Source organism: Lagopus leucura, unplaced genomic scaffold, assembly GCF_019238085.1.
Source record: "Lagopus leucura isolate 7727_CA_CO unplaced genomic scaffold, USGS_WTPT01 Super-Scaffold_100157, whole genome shotgun sequence".
Classification (NCBI taxonomy): domain Eukaryota; kingdom Metazoa; phylum Chordata; class Aves; order Galliformes; family Phasianidae; genus Lagopus; species Lagopus leucura.
Genome location: NW_024962334.1, coordinates 20,303,634 through 20,330,337, shown reverse-complemented (window position 1 = coordinate 20,330,337; position 26,704 = coordinate 20,303,634). Strand labels below are relative to the sequence as shown.

Here is a 26,704-nt window from a genome sequence, read left to right as displayed (position 1 = left end):
CACAGCTCCTATCTAAAGCAGAGAAGAAAAATGATTAAGCTTACGCTCCGGTTTAATGATACTTTTGACACAAGCTGAAGGAGTGTGATGATGGCATTCCCACTCCGTCTACACATAGTACTGATCTACTTATGGGAAACAATGCTTTCCACCTAGACTGGATGCAGGTGCTGTACTTCCAGCTCTGTACAGCACAGACATGATGAAACACGATACAAACTGATGAAACTAGCACTCCTTCACCCAGGAGCCAAACATAAATAGCATGGGAGATGTCTGGATATTGGAGACAGTGTGGCTTGAAAACATTGCACTCTCCATCACACTTCTATTTAGAAGAGAAAGATGCTGACCACGTGCACAAGGAGTTTGGCCACATCATTCACCCAACTTCTACCATAGGAAGCAATACAAACTGCTTGTGCCAGATTGTGGCATTGAGAGGTCCTGTAAGCCCCTGAGAACTGCAGCAGCTCCACAGAAGGCAGCTGGGTAAGAGCTGGAGCCTCTTCCGCAGGAGGAAAATTGTGCAGAGCTGTAATGACAAGGTTTATTCACTCAGCTCGTGCTTGTCCCTATCTACTAAGAATACATCAAGGAAAGGGTAAGCATACGTAACTACTGTTCCTTACTGAAGCCATGCAACAGAAGGTGCTTCTCCCACAAAGCATTACTCAGTAGACTAGGTCACAACTGCTTGGTCAGTACTGCAGGACAGAACCTTCTATGTTGTCAAGCATAAATGACATCAAATGATAGCCTTAATAAACTTCACCTTATGCACGTATCTTAGCTTTGCACATGCAAACTCAGAAGTTATTTTGACCAAATACGTAAAGCAGTGTTTCTCTTAACGGCTGCCATCAGTTGCAGGCTTTCTGGTACAGCCTTGGGCTGGCCTGCACAGCAGCTGTTGGGAGCATTATCTTGCACTCTATATGCTAAGCTTTCAATTAGAGCTACAGAAGAACCAAGGTGAACCACTGGGTTTTTCCTTAGTACTTATTTAAAGCCCATGGCAAAATCCAGCTTTCTGGGTACTAGCACAAAGCAACATCTTCTCCGAGTTTTGTTACGTAGGTTGACTTAATTCTACTTTGTTGCAAAACTTCTGTGTACCATCAGAGCCCTAGAACTCAAAACTGGCAAGAGGAAGTACTTCCTGTGCAATCAGCTGTCTTTCAAGGCTCCGCACACACTGCCTCACCAGGCTGCTCTCTTTCATAAACACTACCAGCACTATCAGTCAGATAAATGGCGCTCCTAAATCCATTGAACACTGACCCTAAAGAAAAGTTCTCCTCTGGGAGAACACAGGCTCATTTTATTGAGAACTTTCAATTGCAATTTAGGGATAAACCTAACAGATAAACACTGAGCAGCAGCAGAAGATACACATTTCTCCATGTGTGTTCTATCAAATCTTTTAAAAAATATGTGGGTGTCTGTTTCTTTTAATTACTCGTAAATAGTTCCTGGCACCGACACTCAGCAATAGTTACAATTGCTTCATACGCTTACCCTTAAAATTATGAGAAATGTTTTTGGTGGCATTCTGTGACAATCAGGACGCGATGCTTCTTGCTGCAAGAGCTTGGTAGTTCCATTGCTTTTGCTGTGCCAACACCAACACTGAGCCAGCCACATGGCAAGTTATTTCAGGGAGCAGAACTTGCCAGAAACCCAAACAAAGTTAATAGTGTTTCCTCTCCTTAAACCATCTCGCCATGATTCCACCAAGTGCCAAAACTGTCGGGGACAACCTGGACTGCCCACTCTGCTTAGCCATCTCACACCACTGCGTGCCACTTCTCAGGGAAGGCAAAGTCCCCAGGCAAACTGATAAATGCTGACTTTACTAACCATCCAGCAGTATCGCGTCCTGCTTAACCTGTCTACCAAGGTGATGGGAGACGCACAGCAGACAACAAGAAAGCACATCTCAGTGGAATTTACTTTTATTGAAAGGAAAGAAAAGTTTACATGTAGTTACAGGTTTTCCATCCATGCTTTCAAAAGGACTGGAAACAAAACTTCATCATTATTGCAATACCAAAAGTCTGGGGTTTTGTTTGTTGTTAAGTGAACAGCAAATTATATAACTAATTGCTATGTTCAATAAATAGTTGTTTTCTCCTGCACTTATTAAGGGGAAATATTTAACCAAGCACAATAAAAAAAAGTCCCAGGAGTTCTATGGTTTTAACTCCAAATATTTTCCACTGTTCAGCTATCCAGAAATTTATCTATAAAACGCAGCCTTAATTTTCAGTGTACAAGGATGTTTTCCAAGTCAGCCAAATACCCATTTTTTTTTTCTCTAGCTCAAATATTCTACACTCAAAGCAACTACCTGACCAAAAAACAAAACAAAAAAAAAACAACCAAAATCCTCTGGTTCATCACTACCTAAATAAATTTGTCTTTACAGTAAAGGCTCAAAGTTGTTACTTGTTTATCAAAGTAAAATGTTTGCCTTTTAACAGAAGGATCAACGAGTTACTTGGAAATGCAGGTTTATATCAAAGCATCTGAGTGTGTGCATTACGTATGACATGCAAGCTTTAAAAATATCACTGCTCTCTTGATTAGCCAGGAGTCCAATTGTTTTAAAAACAAAATAGGAATGACTTCCAAAATGTATCAACACTTTGGGTTTTCTATTTAACTTTGCTTAAGATGTTATACTACACAAAAACTACAATTACGATATTTAAGAGTATTACATAAGGAGGGATGGAAAACAGGAATACTTCAACAGAAGATATGTATATTCTAAATGAACCCAAGTTTTCTAAAATAGCTGGATGGAGGTCAAGGAAGGGAGGGAAAGGAGGGAAAACAGTAGGGAAGCTAAGATCTAAACTTTTTATTTAAAAACCAAGTCCTCAACTGTTTGTTCTTCCGATCTTCAGTAGCGCCCTGGAAAGAAACAAAAGACAACATTGTTACTATGAACGAAGAGCACACACAGACTCCAGCATTGCAGAGCCCAGGCTTTTTTGCTCTCACGTTCAGAACTCTCACTGACCAGTTAGTACTGTAACAAGTGTCACACCAGCCCGATTCTATTTATTCATTCATGTTTACTTACTTGGACTATAGGAACGGGATCTTGACCGTGACCGGTACCTGCTATAGTAAGGCGATGGTGATCGTCTCCTTTAAAGGAAATTAAAAAGAAAGCAAACAATCATAATGAAAGAGGCCTCATTCACATTACTTCTACAGAATATTATCATTTCCTTAGCACTGAAAACCTTGGCCTGCATGAATGACTCCTGCTTGATCTGGCTGCAGCTTACAGTTATTTAACAAATGCTTTTGTATTTCTCTATCTGATGTGTTTAAAACCTGATGTATCTCTACAGCACATTTAATAAACTCTCACTAGCTCTGTAAACACCTAAGTGCTATTACAGATGCCTACCATTCTTGTTGTACAACATTCTCTGAAACTAGGTAACTTTCAGAATGGTCAGATAGCTGTGAAATGTCAAGCATTAAAAACCCCATCTACAAATAACTCCTTCTTCAGCAGCACTGTTTGTCAGCTGTTCCTGGCTCTATATACAGTACGGAACAGAAGAGTTCCCTTTTATTCCTGTCTGCTACAGTTGGAGGGTATACGTTCTACACCTTCTCCAGCTAGCAAAATTAACCTCTCACACAACCCATTAACAAGTAACTGCACTACAGAAACACTGAAGATTACAAGCACTTCAATCTTGCATTACAAAATCTACTGTAAGGCGGCTCTCAACAAAGCAAGCACACATGAGGAATCTTGGTACAAATGGAGTAACATTTCTACCATCTAAAACTGAGAAATTTGTTTTCTTCCAACTTTTTTTTTTTTTTTTTTCCCAGAAATACAACCATTACTTACCTGTATCTGTAGTCATATTCTTCGTATCTGTCATACCCTCTGTCATACCCCCTATCATAGTAAGAGTCACGGCGTCGACCTGCTCCACCACCACCACCTCCTCCACTGCTGTTAGGAAAAAATAAGAAGGAATTCAGATTATAGTCTCATCAAATTAAATCATTCAAAAACATTTTTCAGTGTTGTAAATCACACACTGAAGACTGAGCCCTTAAACAATCTAATAATTAAGCACGTAAACACCTTCCAAACAAATAACCCTTAAGACCTACTCCTTCCCAAAAAAGGCAAAATACCATCAAGACTTTCAGCCTAGATCTCATTAGAATTGAAGGCAAATAGGCACCCTGGTATTTCATAAAGCTAAGGGTGCGTTAGCTGACTGTGCTGGATGAAATTTTTTAAAAAATAACACACTTTTTTTTAGATAAAAACACAAGAAACCACAGAAGGACTTAAATCTGAATCGCAGTAACACACTTTACATTAATACCTTTGTGCAGGAAAACATTTAATTCTAAAATGTAAAAATAAAATAGGCAGTCTGCAGCACAGTTTCCTCAACCAGACTTCAGTCTTCTCATTTAAATCAATTTTAGTCCCACCACAGGAAATGAGGACTCCTTACTGTGTTGGCCTGCCCATGTAGATGCCTGGGGTGGGTGTATGCGCTCTCTTGGTGATGGAGTAATCCACCCGAATCCTCCTGCCATCCAGCTCCATTCCGTTTGCATGCTCCATTGCCTGCAGGAAAGAGAAGGAATGAGGACATGAAACCTTCGACCTCCTATGGAAAGCTAGGCACAAACCACACTGATTTCTGCCAGACCCAGACCAACAAGCCCCAAGCCGGCTCCACTTAGGCTGGCTACTAGTGCCCCATTGTGGTGGCTCGGCCCCAGCCCCCGGCCCGCTTGCCGGCAGCGCTTTCAGGGCTGCATCGAGGCGCCGAGTGCCGTGGCAGGCAATCAATCCCTTTTTAAGAAAGCACAGGACCATCCACTAGCACAATCGCTTCCCTTGTAGTAGACTTTGCCTTCTACCCATCAAAAAGGTAAACAAAGTCAAAACGGCTTTTCCTGAAAACCACATCTTTCCTACCATCGGCTCCGACCCAGAGGGGATGGGCGGATTCAAAGGCTGTGCAAAACAGTGGCTTCCTGTAGGGTGCATATGGCCGGATTACTGCTAGTCGGCTGCCATTTCATGCTCTCCCAGCCTCCTGCCATCTCCCTTACAAGGACCTACTCCAGCTTAGTAAAATGGCGGGTTCAGCCTACATGGATACCTAATTACAACCTTCCTCCCCACCCGCCCTCACAATAGCGGCCAGCCAAAGCCATACGCACAGAGGGCTGCGCCTGAGAAGCCCGTGCCTTCAGAGCTGCTCACAGCCGTGCACGCGCTCACTGGGGGTCCTACCCTGCTCCTTTCAGCTCTGAATCAATACAACGGCCTTTCGCAAACCCAAATCATGCAAGCAGTTTTTCCAAAGGACCACAGCAAACTTATGAGAATTATACATAGGGAATGCTGCCTTGAAAAAAATAATTTCACAAATAACTGATGGTGGATTTAATCGTTATTAAAATTTTCAAAGGACATTTTTGGTGTTTGCACCTTCCATCTACCACTGCCCTAAGATCTCCAAAATACTACTTTTCTAGGCAGCTTGTCCTATATGTATTATTTTCATTTTTGGGACAGATATATCTTACAATCTTGAGTTTAACTCAAGATTTTTTTATATTATTTACCTGAGACACAATTCACACCCCCAGCTCATGAACACGCCTCTGAGCAGAGCAGCTTTTCCCTTTTTCTAAAACCAAAAAAGAGTATAACAGCTGCTCAGAAATTCACTTCTTACCAGTTCCGTAACAGGAACCCTGCTGAATTCACATCTAATCTACGTAGAGGAGTAACACCCACATGAGTTCACTTTGTGGCTCCAAACTGGAAGTGACTGAGCTATCTATCACTAGCCTATTTATCCCCACTTATTGTGCTTTACGAGCTCTGTTCACATCTGTGCTATATCGCCACCTAGTGACGCCTGCTCCTACACAGCAACATCACACCTAGGCTAACTGCTCGGCTGAGCCAGACCATGGCACATCTCAACATACACTACTATGTTTTCTGAACAAAGCATGTTCATTAACTTCAGCTTCCCAGCCTTTAATTTTTTAGATCTTGCTGCACAAGGATGAAATTAAAATAATTCTGTGCACGCATACTGTGAGTTATTACAAATCCAAAACAATGCTGCAAACAAGCTGGTGGAAATACTAACTTTTATGATTAAAAGCATCTTTCTGGAAGTTTGGCAATACACAATGCATCCTAAAAAGAAAGGAATTTCCTGCTTCGTGGCACTTTCATGTCCGATCCCCAACATGCGGTGAGCTGACAGACAGCCACCTGAAACCCAGACCATTTGGCACTAATTTCATTTAGAACAAATGAAACAACAGAAGAACAAACACTTCTTAGCAGAAAAAAAACCCCAACAGTTCTTTGACATAGGGAGCGGTGCAGAGAAGAGCAAGATAACAGCAAGACAGCCAACAAGTTACTTTTGATAACAAAATCTGATGGTTCATCTTCAAAGAACTGAGATGCATTACATTTCAACAGATGATGACTAGCTGATAGTTCCCAGTCTGCACGGAACCCAGAAGCCTCAGTCACAATATCTGATGTCTTTCTCAATGGTAAAACTTCCACTGTATTTGCTTTTAACAGCTGTTAGCAATAACTGATAACTATGAAGTTTAAGTTAGCCAAAATGTTAATAGATACATAGGCATGTGAAGCCTTCCACGGTTATCTTCATCCTCAAGCTGCAAGAAAGCAACAATACTGACCACCACTCAGTTCAGTCCCTCACAACTGCAGCTCGCACACCTTAACGCCCCGAAGCCAAGCACTAACTAGCGAATGAGTGTGGCGCTTCCACCAGTATTTTAAAACCACCTCAGACATGCGGCACCACATGTTTCTTTTGAACACAGACTGGAATCATAAATGTGACTGACAATTACTCACATTTTCATTTTCTCCTCAAACCAAGAGCACCTTATAACCAAATGTGGGATTTCACAGTTTTGTTAGAGTAGCTGTTTCATTCCGAACAAATCTCTGCTCGCTTCTCCTGCTGCTTTTGTACGTGCACAAATGCCAAGAGCATCTGGATGTCCAAGTGAAAAGACATTGCACACTTGGGCCAACAATTAAGAAGCATTCTCAAATGCTGTCTAGAAATCGGAAGTATGTTTTTCAGATCATCAAATAAAACATGCTGAAGAAAAAAAAATCATATTATATTGGGATTTAGAGGCTTATAATACCCTCTCAGGAGCCTTTAACTGACAAACCTATTTTTATTCCACAGCCTGGGTTTTCTTCCAAATATCTGAGCACTGTTAAAAGATTGGCACAGCTTTTGCAAGAGGACAGTAAGCAAGCAAGCAGCCGGGATTCACATGAACATACACTAGCAGCTTTGGCTGCAAAACGCAGACTGATGTCATACACCACATTCTGTACCTGTACATGGAAGGTCAGAAACAGAATAAGACTTGGCAATGACACAGGTAGGAACTCAATCTCAGATTACAGTTTTAAACCTAGAACAATGTACCCTTAACAATAAAGGTCTTTTGAATTAGTACTGGTAAGGCGTTAATTAGTCAAGATGAGCAGCTCCCTAACTACTGGGTCAGACCTCCATCGGCTACAAACAGAAAACTTTAAATTCAACAGATTTCAACTCATCCAATGTGTATTACAGTACTTGGCATTTTGTAAATGTCCAAGTGCTTACAGAAAGTAGTCTGAATATATTTAAATAGCCAAACACGAACAATTTGTTACAACTCATTTTATAAGAAATCTACTTTGAGGATCTAAACATCTTATTTTCTTTATGAACCCAAATCCTTCCTATGTCATACTTAGCATCAACAGTAATAAGATCACCTCTACTGAATTGCAGGTGAAGCACGGGATGAACAGACATCATTGCTGCTTTTTGTTTTTAAATATAATCAAAATACTGGTAATTACTTCCCTCCCCCCCCCAGTTTCTGAGCTTTAACATCTATTGATTACATGGATTCTTTTTAAAGCAAACCTTAGAGCTGTAGAGTAAAGACAAACAAGATTTTAGAGAATCAGAATGAGTAACTGGCTATGCTTCTCTAACTATTAGCAATGGTCTCCAGAAGCCTGTAATTCCAGGCTTACCCAATTTCAATTCCAAACATGGGAGACATTCTCATGCTCTTTTCTGGTTTACCAAGAGTCCTCTTGATGCCGAAAACATCACTTAAGGCAGTGGGAGAAGTTTTGATCAATAACAACTCTTCTAAATTGCTCTGCCTGCACCACAGAATGTCTTGCACAAACGAACAAAGAAACACACAGAAACTTGGAAATATTACAGTCTTAGGCAACAAATTATGTCAGAGGTTCAGTTGTCTGTGTCAGGGTTGTCTTAATTGTCAATATACACTACTTCAGAAAAGTGTTCTGAAATATGGTCAAAACTGTAAATAGCATGTAAGTAGCATGAGAAACTGAATATTCCGTACTGCCAACAGCTGTTGTAGTTAATGCTTCACAGATGAGTTCCTTGTACAGACACAGCATTCACAGTAGTCTCAGTTTTAACAACTACTGGTTGATTGTGTGACAAGTGACTGAAAAGCCAGAATGAAATCCCTAGTAAATGCAGAACCACCTCCGTACAACTCCAAGCCTTTTACTTGTGATCCTGTTATTACTGACCCCAAGACAATCAATCTGCCTCAAAAGGTGGTTGGTTTTTTTTCCCATTCTACTACACAGCTTGCAGCACAGTGTGTATTTCTTCTGTAAGAGGAAGAAACAAAAATCCTCAACTACTAACATTGTGGACACGCGAATAACTCAGCTAAAACACTGCAAAACTGTTCAGTGCTAGTGTTGCAAAACAAAGTATGTCAGTCTTCAGAAAGAGGTCTTCCACAGAAGATAACAAGTCTGGCTCTTCACACAGCAATGCTGTACTCCTCATGTGTGGCTCTGAAGTCTTAGCAGAAGGATGATAACTTAAGACAAGACCTTGCAACACACAGGGCAAAAACAACACCAAATACTACTTCTCTTGCTTTCAAGAAACCAAAATGTAATTTCATAAAAAAGCAAGACACAGTTACGCTTCCACCAGCTCAATATCTGAGGTGATTTTTAAGGAAGTTTACTAGTGTCAGCAAAGATCCCAGCAGGATTTCAGCTGCAAGAGAACCCATGCAATAACACAGCTGACCAAACTGCAAAGTTTAAAGACAACTACTCACAACTCTTTGGGTGTCCAGTCTGAAATCAACACTGTTTCAAAGCACGCCAACTAAAAGGCTTTCTCGAGCACCCCTCTGGGAAGGGTAGAAGATGATGTGAAATCTCAGTGATTACCCCCTCTTGCTGGGTTTTTCTACACCTATTTAATCCATCTATGACTGCTTTAAAAAGACAGGAGTTCCACTTCACTTCTTACCTGGAGTTTTACACTGCCTTTACTCAGAGGCTTGGTTTATTTTATTGTTTCTTTAAAGAGGAAACGTATTTACATGAAACAGAAGCAGCTCAAGTAACATTACTTTTAGCATACCCAGCTTTTCACATCTGACCCATCTTCCCCAAGGATTTATATCACTCCTCTTAGTCCTCCTTCAGGGCCTGTCAGTTTCATGCCTATAGCTATATCCTGTTTTCCTACTTCAAATCTGCCTTCATGGTCTGTGAAATTAAGTCAAATGAAGCCATCTTTTCTCCCCAGTGAGCTGATGTGGGGAGGAGGAGGGATGAAAAAAGTCCCACCACTTGGAACGAAGCGGAGATGGGAAACGTTTGTTTATATTCCCATCTAGTTTAGTTCCTTCTTACAGTGCTCATCTTTATTACAACATTTTTGCTTCTGCATGTAATATCCCATTTTTTTGCCCTGCATTCCAATTTTGTACCTTCTGCCAAAGCAGCTTCATACTAAACAAATTACTTCATGGTATTTACACGGAACATTTTAAAAAATGTATGATGTAATGCATGACCATTGCCAATGACAACTAGAAAAAAAGTACTTCTAAAGACACGAAGTTTTAAAACAGACAAAACCAGCACATGAATGCCACAAAACAACATGCAAGTGTTTTGGATACTGACTGCACTACAGAACAGTCATAGTTTCAGAATCCTACCAGTCTGCAAAGAAACACAAGACTAAGAAGTAGAACCAAAGAGACCACTAAATATGAATAGACAGCAATCCAGCCCATTAACTCCTCTCTTAACCTTTCAAGGTGATACTGGGGAAGCTGAAGGAAGCTTCCAGCTCTTTCTACTTGCTCCTCTCCTATAACCTACAACAATCATACACATACAACTTCTATCCTTGTCATAAACTGGCTCTCTGTAAGTCTTGTTTCATCACCTTCTACAGCTGCTTGCTCTATCACAATTGCTTGTAGAATCATACCAGAAATGAGTTAAAGTTCAAAAATGCATCTAGCCCAACTAAGTTATTCATGACTTTCAGTACCATAATTCCCATCAGCAGTTTTCATTTTTAAGTTACTGACAGTAGGTCCACAGCTGTCATCCTCCCACCCTGCAGCGCTAAGTGAGAGAAGTCATACCCAAACATCATGAATATGAATACTTTTACCTAGTGAAAACAGAATCAAACTGCTTATCTGAAACATCTGCCCATGACTGTTTATGCACAAACGTGTTAAGTCCGTCCATAGGAAAGAAAAGATATCCCCATGAGGAAGGTATGACATTCAAGTGCACTGTTACTAAAAAGGAGTGTATGATAAAATACCTTGGGTAACTGAAAAACAGGCACTTCTTTATTTTGTGAGAACAAACAGAATACATCTATTTAACAGCAAACTCATGAAATCTTAGTAAATTAGTAAGGCTTGCTGCACCCTTACACAGGTAAAAAAAAAACAAACAAAAAACTTAATGTAGTGAACCATAATACAGACTGCAGTTCAGATTCTTTGATTGCTTCCTTACACATCAATTACACTAATGGACACTTAGTCCAGACACACACAGCTATTTTCTAACTAGCCACTAACTCAAGACAAAAATACTCTCAAATGCACAACACACTTCCAAAGAGAATGGTGAAGTATTCAGAATTTTGATACAGAAAGTTATTTTCAAGAGTTAGTTTTCAAAAAATTTGAAAAATCCTATGATTCTTCTGTGCCTGTCTGAAGATTTTCATCTTGAAGTAACAGATTAAGAAATCAAATTGCCACTTTTGTTAGTGATTCAATACAGTCAGCCTCAAACTTCACTTGAGCATCTGAACATCAAACTGGTGTTGTTAATCTGTTTAGAAGTGCCACACAGTTTGAAGAAAGCATTTGAAATGAATCTCAGAGAACTTTTGTAGTGAACACACACAACTTTTTACAAAGATACTTGTGAAGACAATAGACAAACAGTATGCTGATTAAGTAGTAAATGTTGAATTTACCTCTTTAGAATCATCAATTCTCTCAAAATAAACAAAAGCAAATCCTCTCGATCGTCCAGTCCGTTGGTCATAAACAACATTGACACCAGTCAAAGGTCCATAACGAGAGAAGACTTCACGCAAATCTCTCTCAGTGGTGTATAAACTGAGACCAAACACTCCAAGACATGTATTTGGATCTGGATTAGCCTGGTAAGATAAGAGGTTAACACCAGTTAAGTTAATAAAAAACAAGTCATGCATTTACACGTATACATTTCTCAACGTTTTATGAAGAAAGTTAAGTATAGCTCATTACACATTTTAATACTTCAAGAGTTAACATTCCAATCTTAAGACACTTTCAAAATGTAACTAATTTCCTGATATTTTAGAAAAAACAAGGGTAAATTTCTCATGTTTCTGAAGTGTGCCATCAGTACCACACGAGGTATTACAACTACAGAAAAGAGGCAGCAAACAGGAAACTGTTTTACTAATATTTTTCACTTGAATCATCAACAAGACGCAGTCAGGATATTTAAGGGTGCTAAAAACGGGCCAGTCATCCCAAAGTCCCTCCCATCTTTAACATTCCCACACGGTCACCAATGATGCCAAACTGCCAAATGTTGGACGCTGCCTCTACTTTCATACAATAAATACACCTGAGCTTGTCAGCACGAACAGCTGAACTTTAACTCACCTTTTACCAGAACTGGGTACTTCCTTCCCACCTCAACACTTCCCCTTCACATATAGTGAAGGTTAGTATTTAAATTGAAAATTTTCTCTCTGCCCCATAAAACTGGATCAAAATCACCAACTTAACTACACAGAAACAAATACTAGTTCAACCAAACTAATTCAGAAGCACGTGCACTTGCTTAGAACAAGACTCTAGACTCCTTTAACATGATGCAAGAGATTGAACTATTTGTATACTTCAACTAAAGTAAGTCAAACATGGAACTGTACAATTGCTCAAGCTAATGCAATTCATTTTTTTTATTAGGTTCAAAGTTTCCCTACAAGCCTCAAGAGTTAAGCCAACCCCTAAGGGGCTACCTTTATCAACATAAGTGGAGTGTTTTTTGTTAGCTTTTTTCCTTTCCAGTTAAGTTCCTGACACCTGCTACGCTAGAATACTCTAAAATAACAGCAACAGGCATAGGGATTTCATTTTTTCCTGCTGAAATACTAATGGGAAGTTGAAATTTCTGTTTCAGATTTTCAGAGCCACTGGTGCACAGTAATATGCCTCAGAGCTTCCTCTTCATTGTGACTTGAAGAATGAAGAGGCCTTGCTCTTCTCACATGCTCTTTTATGAACTCTACTCTGTAGTTCTGGATACCAAGATGACAGTTTTTAGATGACAATTTTGAAGTAAAGCCTTCAAATTCAAAACTTCCATAACAAAGGAAATTTCTGCTTTAAAGCACAGACAGGAGGCAAGTTGAGACTAAAGGCTGAGCCAAGGTATTCCATGGTCTTTACCTGAAATCTAAACTTAAAAAAAATAACTAAACCAAAATTTTGGAGCACGCACATAAGTACCCGGGTTTTAAACTGCAACATGCAGATTTTGAAATAAAGAGCTCTGGGAGTCAGCATGCAAAACATAAAGACAAACATGCCTATGACCTGTATGCTCCAAGTTTACTCTACAAGGCTCTGCTTAAGGCTTAAACTCCTTTTCTGGAGAACCATAGCATTAGTTCACTAGCTGTGACTGAGATAAGCACATCTTTATATGCAGGAGGTAAAAAGCATCTGGATAGTATTTTTCCATGTAGAAAATAGGGGCATCATACACAGTTATTTTCACAAGTATTTTGAAGAATGTTAAAAGCCCTGCTCACCTGCTTTCATCTAAGCATGTTTAACTAGCCCATCAGTTTCTTCTATCAGGAGATCTGCAACCTAGCTTTGCTCTTGTTGCAAGAATCCAGTTTAACTCAACTCTCTTTTATTAAAAGGATTCTCCCTCACCATAAAGAGAAAAAATTATCACACACAAAGTTCAGTAAACAAACCGTATTCCAAGCCACTCACTATTAGGAGCGGAGCACAGGTTCAGCCAAAGGCTTCTCATCAAGGAAGAGGTCTGGATGAGGCAGCAGCTGAGCATCTCCTGAGCACTGTGACAGCACAACTCTCACTTTTCTTAAACAGGAGCACGCTTCCCCCCAAAAAACCCACAGCTGACAAACTCTCCTCATCTTCTACCAAGACACAGAAGAGGAATGAAGAATGTGATTTACCTACACTCCCATCCTACCTTTCCTTATTTTTGCGATGCTACATTTCAAATTGGTGTGGATTTTTCCACTTTCAGAGTTTGTGTTCAGAAGCCCATTGTAAAAAATAGTGGACAAAATTCTTGCCTATTTGCTTTTTCCATTTGCCAAATTTCCAGCTTTTAGAACATGAACTTCATACAAGTCCTCATCACATTAAATGGCACAACAAAAACTGGCAGTCTGCCACTTTGAAGTTTCAATTAGAGAAGTTTACATTTCTTTTTTATTCCTCTTCATTTAAGGCTATTTAATAACTCAGTGGCATTAGCATCCACTGACACACAAGTGCAGTGAGACCTCACAGTCTTTTAAAACATTGCGTAGACAAGTCCCTGCACACGGTGCTCCTCAGTATTGCTCTCTTATACATCCCCACTCAAAATTAAACCTAATTACCTTTTCTGAGACAAGAGAATCAGTCTGTGCAACCTAAGCAACAAGAGATAGTTACATCATCCATCACTAGATGGATTTCAGTGGTGGAGGACAAAAAGACAGCTTTAATATCAAGTTTTTATACTGCCTCCACAGACCCAGGTCAGCAGAAGTGGCAAAATTGTCACCAATTTCTCTGCTGTCTGTAGGACCTTGCATTTAGAGAATTCAAATCTGGTTTATTTTGTTTTGACATTACTACAACTATTGTTCAGAATTAGTGTGGAGTTCATTTTGAAAAGGAGTTTCATGTTTCACAGTCACTGAGTCATTTCCAAGAAAAAAAAACTCCCAGAATTTATTCAGAGCAAAACATCCTAGTATTTCTAAAAGTAATAAAGTAGATTCATTTGTCTTTCACCAGGAAATCTGCTATGCCTTTTGAAGTTCAGTTATTGCTTCCAATTTTTCAAGACATTAGATTCATATTTACTACATCGTGATTAAACACCAGCAACAATTCACAAACAGCTTAACTACAAATGCTGCTTCACAGCAGCTTAAGACACTGTACATTAACTAGCAGTGGTGTAGTCTTGCTGTCTTCCACACACTCATTTCTCTCTCACATCGGTATTATCTGGTCCTAGTGAGCTGCTTCACCATAAGCAGAACTAATTCATAAATACATTCAGAAAAACTAAACTACATCAAAGCTGAAAGTATCACAGCCCTCACCAAGGAAGAAGTATTTATTTAGCAGCAATGTTTATTTTGATCAGCTTGAAGCAATGCAAAAACCTAAGGTGCTGAAGAAAGAATGACTTTGGGGGAGATCTCTCAGAATGACATACAAGAAGTATCCTGCATCTTAGTTGGTTTACCTACACTTTATCCACAGAAAGACTATTTATTTCCCATTTGAATTCTCAGAGGCCTACTGGTCCTTTTCATAACTTCTTCTCTAGCTTATTAAGATTTACACATTAGCTAACAGTGCACAGGTGTATTCAAGTTAAACCCAATTCATTTACTTAGAGGTATAACATCACAAGCAACCTTCAACATTGTAAACTATGTTATGAACAAGAACACTTCAAAGTCTCTTCCTTTGTTTCAATGTTTTGTTTCATTGTATCCAGAGAAGACCTTATTTTGTGAAGGAGGTATATGCAGGGAACAAAAAAAAAAAAAAAAAAAAAAAAACTCCAAAGGTAGAGCAGAGGGAAGTAGACATTAACAATCTGCCTACACTGAACTGCAGTGGTATGGTTCTTAGCCTCTGCCCCATTACTGGCACAAGCAGTAATGCCAGTGGAAAGACTTTGCTGTTTCCAACCCCTTCTTTCACTCAAAACCCAATTCCCCTATCTTCCACTGACACGACAGTAAATCACACTCAGCCTGCAGTTAACTTGATCACACCGGTGTTAAAGCAGCAACCGTTTTGTTAATAGTCAGCCTTGAACATGACATACCCTGCTGCCTGTGTGCCTTCTTCTGTTGGACATTGGAGAGTGACTACGGCTTCTTCGACGACGATATTCTGGCGTGTACGATCTGCTTCGAGAACGTCTCCTATGGGAATGAGAATGGGAATGGGATCTGGAGCGAGTGTAACGTCTGTGCGAGTGTCTTCTGGACCTGGATCTTCAACAAAGATAAAGGTTTTGGTTACATCATATGCACACAAGCATATAGAATTGTGAGCTTTGCTCTTCCCAGAGAAAAACCTCAAGTTCATTTTTCTGAGGCTCGCTACAATTAAAATAGTTGTTTGAGCTGAAAAATATTTTAAGACACATTTAAAGAAAAGAGGCACGCAGTCCTCCCTGTACTCAGAGGGATCTCTCTGTTTTACCACTTCCTTAAAAGGGAGAGCTATAGAACTTTGCCTGCACAGGTACGCACTGACAGGGAGATGAAGAGATTTAAAAATGAATTTAAATCTTAAAACCCAGGAAAATCAAGAAGCTACCCATCCTCAACTTTAGCTGTAGTTTCAGATTTTGTTTTTATAAAGACTCAGTGTTTCAGTGAAGAAATGTCAAGAACTGCCCCCAAGCAATTATCCTTCAACATTTCCAATACTTCCAATGCAGAGCTAACCCTTATCTAACACAGGCTACTTTTGCTGTGGTTTTCAGTTGAGTCTTCCTTCATACCTGCACAAAGGGTCCACACACAAGACCCTCCCCATGAAGATTTTTGAGGAAAGAGACCATTAGATTTTAAATAAGTGAACTGTGACCTCTTCTCCCTTCTCAGAAATAGTTAAATCTCTTTATTTTAGGGGTGACTTCTACACAGCTACTCCAATTTACATTACTTCCTCTTTACATACACATGCTTTATTACTTATGGAATCTTCCCCCAGCCCTTGCCACCAAAATGCAAATTAACACGGCCCTCTTAACACCCTCTAAAATATAACTTTTACAGGAGAGAAAAAATCTCAGTAATGTAACGAATGAATGAACAAAAGCAATAACTCTGAGTGAACCTGAACTACTTCCCAGACATACCTCGATTTTGATCTTGACCTAGAGTGTGATTCAGAATGTTTGGAAGCTCTCGATGGACTGCGAGATCCTGACCTGCTCTCCGATTTTACACGAGCAGGACTCCCAGCTGGAGATTTTGACTGGGAGCGAGACTCCTAACAAAAAGAACAGTATTACAAATGGTATTGGTTGTATAAATGCCTAACTCCTAACATTTAAAGTACAGTAATTCTATTATATTGATTGCTCCTGAAAAACAAATGGTTAGGGAATACCCTCCAGAACAAATTTCATTTTGCTAGCCCACTGTTAATATTGTATGCTTTCCTCAAATAGATCCCTGCTCGAACCAGATCACCAGTTCTCTATTAACTAAGTAATCATGCAAATTCATCTACAACTTGATCATACAGACACTGGAACATAAACCATACATTTACTTAACCTAGGACCCATTCATTCTTCCAGATTCTTTTAATTCTACTTCACTCTTGCTTTCTACTTTTCTTCATTCTTCATTGAGTTTTTCATTTTTCATACTTCGTGTATTCTTCCCCAATTCAAACAATTCATTATAGCCTTAAAAAAACATTCAAGTGCTTCTATCTGACCAATCTTCTGTTCAATTTTTTCCCCCATTCAATTTTAATTTTCTGATCTTTAATACTTTTCATTAGCCTTCTTTTATCTTGATTTATCTTCCACATTCTTGGAAAAAACTCTTCAATTTCTTCACGAACATTAACCTTAATGGAAAAAGAACATTTAGTATATTTAAGCACGTGGGGATTATAAAACTCTGCTGGAGTTCAGATGTTATCTACCAAATTGAAAAGCCAGCAGGTAAAGTGCAAGAAACTACTTTATAAAACAACTTTTTTTAAAAAAGCTTTAAAACTGCATAAGTGTCTATGGTCTAACAATAAGCTTACTGGGTTCTCAGTGTTTTACTGTATTTTCAAAGCTACCCTCCTCCCCTTTCAAACTTGTTATTCTTTGTAAGATACACAAATGAACTAAACGACTACTTAGCACAAATATATTAAAATATTGATACCGGCAACTGAATTTCCCCCCTAAAAAAGCAACTGTGTTTTCTCAGCATTCAATATCCCAAATTCTACTCCTACACATTATTACTAAGACACTCTCAGTTCAATAGAATGGCCAACAATTTCCAGTCAAAATCTATCTATGCACATACTTACTCGTACAGTACATGCACATAGATATACGCAAGACAAAATTTTCTTCCTACTTTCTCTTCCTCATTGTTATCCTGTTTTTCTTGCATACAACTTAATCCACAAAAACAAAAAGACATAATACAGCAGTTCAAAGCAATCCAATGAAATACACAACTTTCTTGTTTTCTTGTATGATAGTGCACACGAGAAAAACTAAGAAAACAAGTAAACAAAGAGCAGGTTAGGATTTCCTCACATTCCTTTAGTATGCAGCATTTCTAGGGAGCCCAGCAACAAGAACAAACTATGGAAATACTACACATATAATCTGTATGTATCTATAATATCTACATTATCACAAAAAATTGTGCAGAACTCTTAACAGAAAAAAGCATAGCAAGTTCCCCTCCCACAAGTGACATTTCACTCTTATTTTCACCATTTCCCCTCCTGCTTGTCCCCAGAACGTATTTCTCAATTTATCACTCTATGTAAATTCAGATTTGTATTTCCTTTCACAGTTAGCACTCTGAACCCAACCCCTTCTTCAAAGGGCTCCTTCCTCGCATTTCTAGACAATAAAAATGAGCAAAATGGAACTTGAAAGATCCCTTACTAACAAGCATTACAGCTATGTTACCTGTTGCCCTTCACCTCAATGAAAAGGACAAGGGATATATGGAGAACGTCACTTACTGGGATGACAGGCATGTTAAACTTATCAGCAAGGGCTACGTTGAAAGCCTGGCTGTGACATGAGAACCACAGCATTAGAGGTTTCCCTTATTAAACCAGCCAACTGCTGATCTAGCTACAAGGCTGTCACAGAAATAGGAGGAAGGATGCACACTTTGATATCACTGAATTTTGATGTTTATATTTTTACATCTAAAATTGACTGTTCACAAGAAAAAAAAAAAAAAGCATCTATACACACATTATCCTTTTAAGGGCACTAATGTGATTTTTTAAGTACCTCTCCTCAATTCTTCCATTTACACTTAATCCCCAGCAGCAGCTCTCATTTTCTCTGGCAGTTACTTCCACCCGTCCCCCTTCTCCCCCCAGTAAGAGTAATCAGCAATACAGAAAAGCATTTAATGCATCACTGTCAAGATTTAAATAAGAACTTCCAATAAAAAAAGCAAACTAGTGAGGGAATTATATTGCCCACTCTTATTACTTTTGGAAGACCACTTCTTGAACAATAATAATGATACAAACAACAAAAAGAACAGCAGCAGCAAAAAAAAAAAAAGTAACGTCACAGTTCTGTTGGGAGGTACCAAAAATATTGAGGACCTGGTAATTCCCATACATGAAAAAGTTAGCTTAGCATCCTTATCTATTCACCTGCAGCATCTTCTGACACCACCCACAGCTTTTTCTAATAGCATCGGTTATGACAGTGAGTCCATACGCAGCTGCCGAGAGCAAATATTACGTTATTCCATGTAGGCCACGTTCATTCAGAGCTCGTTGCTTAAGCCCTTCACAGGCTGCATTTGCAAGCATATAACCTTTGAAGTGGAGCAACAGAGGTGACAGCGTAAGTCTGTATACATTTCAAACTTCCTCAACTTTACTGTAGGTGTAACTGCAGCTAAAGAGAGATTACCTGTTAGCAGTTGCATAGTGTGTGTGGCATTGGCAGGCAATTACATCTCATCTTCCGACGCAAAATGATCACCTAGTTATATCTCCTACAGTGCTCTTCACCAGGAGGGACTAAGAGAATCATAAGCTGCAAGAGTTTAAGGACTTAAGGAAGTCACTGAAAAAGCACCTAATAAGATTTATATTAGCAAGACTACAGGTACGGATTAAGAGATTCAGAGCTTCAAAGTGTCACAAAGTGAGATTTTAAGGAACTTTCCTCCTCTGTTTCCCCATAAGGAAATAATCAAGGTAACTCTTAGTCTGTGTCAGACAGATCCAACAGTCCTGCATTAACAATTTATGTCCACTGCAGTATCAAAAAGAATGCTATGTTTAACTTTTTTCTTATTATGTCATCCTTAACAAGAGCAAATAGACACCTCTATTATCCAAAGCATTCCAATCCCGTACTACTCTTCAAGCAATTTACATACTCCGATCTTTGTCCATATTTGACTACTGACAAAGAACAAGCTACACTTTCTGCATCCTCAGCATTTACTTCTCTTTCTGCTCTGAAGATCCTCAGCCACCTGAAGGCCATAGATTAGACTGCACTTTTTTCAACTCAGCTTCTCACCCCACCACCACCTCACGAGTGACAGCAGGCATCTTCTGCTTTGTTGTGCAGCTACCAGTCACTGCTCTCACCCTCACAAACTCGCAAGGCAGATACTCACTGTCACCATTCCCAAGTACCTAGATTTGCTGTCGCTACAGCCTGTGGGAGACTGACTGTCTAATATTCTTCAGATCAAGTTTCCCTTTCAGAGGGAAAACACGTGCAAGTAACACTTTTTCCCATGGCAAAATGGAAAAAAAAAGTGTGCTCCTCAGAACGTCCCATTGCAATACCCTCAGCATATGGGGGAAGTGGGATTAATGATTCATAAAGAACTGGAACCAGGAGCCAAATAAACTGCTGTAGGTGAATGCAATCTAAGGACTGCAGCTTCAGCAATTGATTCTGTGGATGACATCTCCAAAGCCAATGAGTATTTTCCATTCTTCACACCCTCTTTATTCCAGAAAGACCAATGTGAAACCAAGCGGTACGGACAGGAAAAGTCCCTTCCTATCATTACCTAACAATAGCATATATCTAGGCACTGAATAATTCATCGACAGCTCCCCACCAGCCAGCTGAGCAAGATGTCAGAGCATTTCATCCACACTGGTACAACTGTATCAACAGATCCCAGGTACATCTGTCTCTCATTTGTCTTCCTCACATCCTTCAGCAGAAATGCTGCTTTCAAATATAGGTATTCCTTGAAGAAAAAAAAAAAGTTATTCAAAACAGTTCTACAGTGAACGGAACTGCTGAAGTCTTCACAAAATACTTTTAGGTTTCCAGCTGCCATCAGAGGGTATGATAAAGACAGCGAGATGACAAAAATAGCTCTCTTAAGCCACTTCTCACCCTCACTGTGTCATGTCTTACCTCACCCCAGGTGCTACCATTTCAGGGTACGACAGAACAGGATTATCACGAGGCTATCAAAATCTACAGTGACACTAAATAAGAAGAGCTGATGAAGCTTATGCTAGGCTTTCTGCTAACAAAATATGGGAAGTAAAATAGGAAGAAAAAAACGATCATGAAATCACACTAATTTCAGCTGCGCTTCATTCAACCTTAGGAAGTACCCACAGCACACCAGGGATGGAAGCACACAGCACCAGTAGCCCAGCAACACCACTGAACGAGCAAAACAAAAGCTCAGACTTCATAAAAATCTTGCTAGAAAACTCCTGCCCAAATGCCAAAAAATAAATGAAGTCCAACTTTATCAGGAAACAGAAAAGTATAAGTGGTCAGAAAAGCAGCAAATTTAGTATCATCCTACGTGCACTGGATGAATCCATCAATTCAGTAGCAAAGCTCTGAGATAAGACAATCATACTTTTTAGCTATTGCTTTGACAGGAACCTACTGACTTGAAGCTCACAAGAGAAGTTAAAAAATATTTGCTTAATGCTATGATCTGTCACTCTATACTCAAACTAATCCCTTTATTAGCTATTCTTCCATAAATGTTTTAATGCGTATGTGTAGGCAATAAACTTTTCTATAAAGCAAAATTAACCTGTGCTGCCTTGCAGACACCTTTAAAAAGTTAGCAGCATCAACAAGCATTATGCATTCATTTATGACACTACTCCAACTAAGAAAAAAATCTTCAGCAATTAATTTCTTGCAGATTATCAGCTTATAATTCTGCATCTTCTCACTGAGGGCTGAATGTACACCTGCTCAGGGAAGGGTTCAGTAGGCAGTCTTTTGCCCAGGTACCGACCTCAACTTTAAGCTCAACTGAACAAAAAAGCGATCAACTTGCCAAAGAAGTCTCCTTTCCATGCCTGCCATTAGAAACACCATCACAGCTTTCTCCAAGCTAATGCAGAACTACACAGCATGAGCACAGCCACATCTGTACCTCAACAACCATAGTAAGCAGTGTGCCTCCTTGCTGCTGAAGTAGCAGACTGCCACTACACTAGTCTGAATCAAAGTGCTGCAGGCGTGATCAGGTTTAGATAATTAACATCAGCACGTATGTTAACTTTAATATTTTCTTCATGAAGCTTGTGATTAGCAGGTCTAAAAGCCACTCGCATACATAGGAACAACACATATACTTCCTTTAGCAGTAATATACACTTCAAGTGCTTTTTTAGAAGGAGTTCACTGTGATTTTACAGCAAGCAGGAAGAGGCATCTCATGAGAATCAAGGGCAATCAATCTGGAGTTCTGCCTTCACTGTAATGCTGCAAGTGGAGCTTCTGCCCAGCTCTGTTCAGACTGCCAGTCCTTCACTGCACAGAGAAAGCTTCCAAAGAAGTTGCATCACAGAATATGCACTGGATGAGTGTGTTATTACAAATAAGGACAAAGATGAAAGGAAATAACACCTAAATTCTTGTTTAAAGTTGCCTGCTACCTAACAACAGGATAAAAAGCCTCATCTGCCTAACCTGCTCTCAATGAATACTGATAAAATCCTTTAACCGCTCCAAAACTCAAGTCACTGCATACAAACATGACTTAAAATCATCTTCCTCCTTGAAACCCATCAACTTAACTCTAATGTCTGTTATGTTTCCAACTACTCTAGCAATTTCTATTAAATCACCATGTTTCTGTGCTTTCTGGGGAGGAAGTGGAAGAGAGTTCTTCTGTTCAACCAGCAACTAAGCTTGCTGAAGTTGAAGCAAAATGATACAAAGCCAGAGCAGATGTTGATTAGCCTAAGCATATCTGATTAACAGCTGCTTTGAAAAAAAGCAGTCACTAAAGAAATGAGCGAGCTCGAGAGTAATAATAGTTTAAAAATCCCTACTGATGTCTACAATGATTTTATCCAATGCTTCAGAAAGGCAGTTTCCTAGACAGCACACACTACACAGCCTTGCTGTTAAGTTGCTTCCGAGATCATCCTAAATCTCCTCTACATATTAAATGATGGTAATGATTCTAAAATTTACAAATTAAAAAAAAAAGTAGAAAATTAAGTCAACTATCAATAACCACATACGAAACTTATCCACAAGTAAGAGGCGAAACAGGAAAGACTTTCTAGCTAATCTTATACCAGGATGTGTTTGAAAGAATCTTTTGCTTACTACTCATTCAATCAGTACCTTCATCTCAGCATCAGATTACCGCTACCTGCAAGAACCAGGCCTCCTCAAACACCGCTCCAGGGGGTACGAAACCCAGTAGTGAAGGAGGTGGGGGGAACTCAAAAGGCACTCACACCTCTTTCGTGGTAAGCTTGAGGAAAGCAGGCTCTCCACAAACCCTCTCCCACCCCCAAACCCCACCCCATGTCTTCTGTTTCTTCTCCCGCTGAAGACTTAGGCCACGCAATCCTCACGTCACGTGCCTGCACATAGCACACTAAACCACTAAGACATCCTAGTGTTTAAGAGTTCTGGTCTGACCAGGAACATCAAGTCAAACACCAAATCCCCTCCTCCCACAAATTTACACATTTAATTTTACGCCTGCAACTATTTTCAGTTACAATAAAATAAATAAATAAATATATTAGGCTACAAGGTTTTCTAAGTATTTTAATAGTGTTATCAAATATGCATTACTGAAATAAGTAGAAGAACTACTTAGGAACATTCTTAATTAGAACAAAAAAAATGCTGTGGGGGAATCAATTATCTGCCATTGTGTTCAGCTACATTTAGAAAAATGAGACACTCACATGCGAGTGCTTCATAAATTCCAGTACTGAGGACTGAAAAGAATGCAAGTTTTCCAAAGAAAAGCTCAATAAGGTCAGCAGCTCTTCCCAACAGGTAGACTTTCCATCTCAAAAAAAATAAAGCATAAGCCAACTGAGAGGCAACAGAAAAACTGGTATGTGGGACTCCTCATACTTCACATGCTGTCAAAATGCTGTTTCACTTCTACGTTTGGCAGAACATATGCAGAAATCCTCAGCTCTATTTGTTTCTTTAGCACTAACAAGAGACCCATTAAGGAACCTAATATAAGTATTTCAATCAAAAAGCAAGAGCTGCCAAAATATGAAGAATATAAAAATATATATATAAATCTTGATAGAGATGATGTGACTGGCGTAACAAACCTTAAAAATGAACGACAAAGAACACATGCTGCTCAGCTTCCTCAGACCTGGCTGGCTTCCCCCAGAGATTAGCTTATTTAACTGGAAAAAGCACAGGTACCTGCCACCTTTGTGTAGCAATTAACACAAGAACAGATTTTGTTTACCTCACCTGAGGAACCAGCAGCAGTCACTGCACAGGTAAAACACACCGAGCCTGGGGACTGGGTTTTTCGGTTGTTTTTGTTTTTTAAACTAACAACGCAAAATGATAAGCACGTTTCTGTAAAGATCATTACTGGAATAAAGACTCAGCTCTTTTAAAACGTTCATTTCTCCAGGCAACAGCCTGATAGAAGCGAAAAGCTGCTACCACTGGTTCATCAGAAAAAGTCACCAAAAGGATGCTCAGGTGTTCTTCTAAAGCAATTCTTAGGGAGCAAACAAAAAAATCTTCAAAATTAAAAAAAAGTCAGCAGTGATGGAGCGAGGATAACACACGTTTAATTTCTGCTTCAAGCAGCTTCCAACTGCTGCTTATCCTCATCATCACTAAGCAATTAAAAAAAAAAAAAAAAAAAAACGAAACAAAAAATGGAAAGGCCCGGTTTATTACAGGCGTACAGAGAAACCGCAGCAATGGGAGGGAGGGGAAGAGAAGACACGGGCCTAACAGCGTTACAAAACCGCAGCGGCGCTGAGATAAAGCCCTCGGCTACACGGCCGGGCGCCGCGCGGCTCCCGAGGAGGGCCGTGCCTCCGGGGATCCCGGCGAGGCCCGAGGGCGCTGCCGCGGGCGGCGCCGCTCACAAAGGGACCGGGCGGGCACGGCGAGGGCCGCACGCGGGGTGAGCGGGAGCGGACGGCTCGGGACGGCGGGCAGGGACGGAAATAATGGAGAAGTGGGGAGAGAGCGCGGGGCTCGGCGAGCCCAGGCCGAGGGGGAGGGAGGAAGGAGGGGAGGGAGGAGGGGGGCGACAGCGCCCGCAGCCCGGGCAGGGGGTCGGGACGGAGCCGTGAAGGGAGAAGGAAGCGGGCGAGGGCCGAGGCGGCAGGGCCCAGTCCGCGCCGGGCCGAGTCACAAGAGAAATAAAAGAAATAAATGAGGACGGCGGGGAGAGGAGGGACGCGAGCGCCCGGGCCCCGCCAGGAGCTGGGCTCCCCAAGGAGCCATTTTAGACACGGCCGCGCCGCCACCTCCGCCCGAGCCGCACCGGGCGCCCCCGCCCCCCGCCCGGGCCCGGCCGGCCCTCAGCACGGCCCCGGCAGGGACGGCCACTCACCCTCCCCTCGAAGTTGTTCTCCTCCACGTCGCTCATGTCGGCAAAGTCCTGACCGCGGGGCCGGGCGAACGGGGACGCTAGTCCCAAGCAGCGACCGCACCCGCCGCCGCTACCGCTACGGTTACCGCGGTTAATGCTATCCCTACCGCCACCGTCCGCCCCCCTCCCGCCAAAGCTCCCAACCCGTCTCCCGCAGCAGCGCAAAATGGCGCCTCCGCTTCGTCTGCGCCCGACACGGCTCGGGGGTGGGGCCGGGCCCGGCCCGCCCGCCCGCCACAAAGGAGGCGCCGCCGGCGGACGACGAGCGGCTGCGACGGGCTCCGAGCCGTGCGGCCGCCACGCACGCGCAGGCTCGTCCTCCTGCCGCCGAGGGCTGAGTCCCGCCCGGCAGCGCGCGGCTCCGCGCCTCCTCACGGCGGCCGTATGAGGACGTGCCAGGTCGGTAATACCGCGCGAGGCCTCGCATCGCGCAGCTTTACTTTTCTTCTCTCGTTAACGTCACCCCTTCTGCTCCTTTCTAGTAAATTGCCCTGAGTTCTGCACCGCTAGAAAGGCATCTAAACGGAAACACGTTCAGGCTACCAGTACCAGTCTTGTGTCGCAACAAATGGTTACTTCATTTACAGGGCTGGAAGGTTGCTTTCATTGTAAAAGAAAAAAAAAAAAAAAAAAAAAAAAAAAAAAAAAAAGCCAAATGAGGAAAATTTTAAGAAAGACAGCTTTCCCAGAAAGGAACAGAGCTCAGAGGTGCCCAGGCAGCCAGGGAGCGCTCCCTAAAGATCACATCCTTGCTTCATGAGGCATGCTCCAGGGGCTCCAGCAACCAGCAGTGCCTGCAGCTCTGCCTGGCTCTCCTCCAGTCCATCACACAGGATTCCAACAGCACCTGTACAGCCACTGCAGCCAGGTTGCAGCAGAGAAACTCATCCCTATGCAGCTGGGGCAGAAATTCCAATACAGCTGTAGCAGAAATGCTAAGTCACAGCGTGAAACAGTGCGCACCTGGTGGGAACGTAGGGCTAACCCAGGGGAGCTCAGTGCAATGCACCTGAGTGACCAGAAGGGGTGAAGTCAGGATCCATCCCTTTCCAAACCTCACTTAAGGGTTGGCAGTGGAGGCAAGGATATCTTACCGTAGAGCCTTAGCTACCTGTGGCCTTTCAAAGGTAAACAGCTTTTTTTTCCTTAGTTTCTACAGCAGCAGCTGCTGCTTTTGGGCTTATCCTCACTTGCTGCAGTCTAGGACATTGCCTAGAGGACTGACTCTGCTTTTACCCTGTGCTTTTCATTGCACTGTAGCTTTACAATAGCCATTGTGTATGCTTATCTGTATGTAAAGGATTGGTGTTGTTTCCTACATCAGTGAAGCTGATTAAATGAAAGGCTGGGGCTCT

The 26,704-nt window shown here is 41.1% G+C and overlaps 1 protein-coding gene across 1 annotated transcript; it reads right to left on the bottom strand.

Annotated features, from left to right (window-relative positions):
• Positions 1–1,942: 1,942 nt before the first annotated feature.
• Positions 1,943–25,501, bottom strand: TRA2A (transformer 2 alpha homolog). The gene is made up of 8 exons (XM_042888329.1): positions 25,311–25,501; positions 16,613–16,746; positions 15,566–15,737; positions 11,430–11,618; positions 4,518–4,633; positions 3,890–3,997; positions 3,095–3,162; positions 1,943–2,922 (listed from the first exon to the last, which is right to left on the bottom strand). The coding sequence occupies exons 1-8, from the start codon at positions 25,344–25,346 to the stop codon at positions 2,912–2,914; spliced, it is 834 nt and encodes a 277-aa protein (XP_042744263.1). The 5' UTR covers positions 25,347–25,501; the 3' UTR covers positions 1,943–2,911.
• Between the last annotated feature and the right edge of the window lie 1,203 nt (positions 25,502–26,704).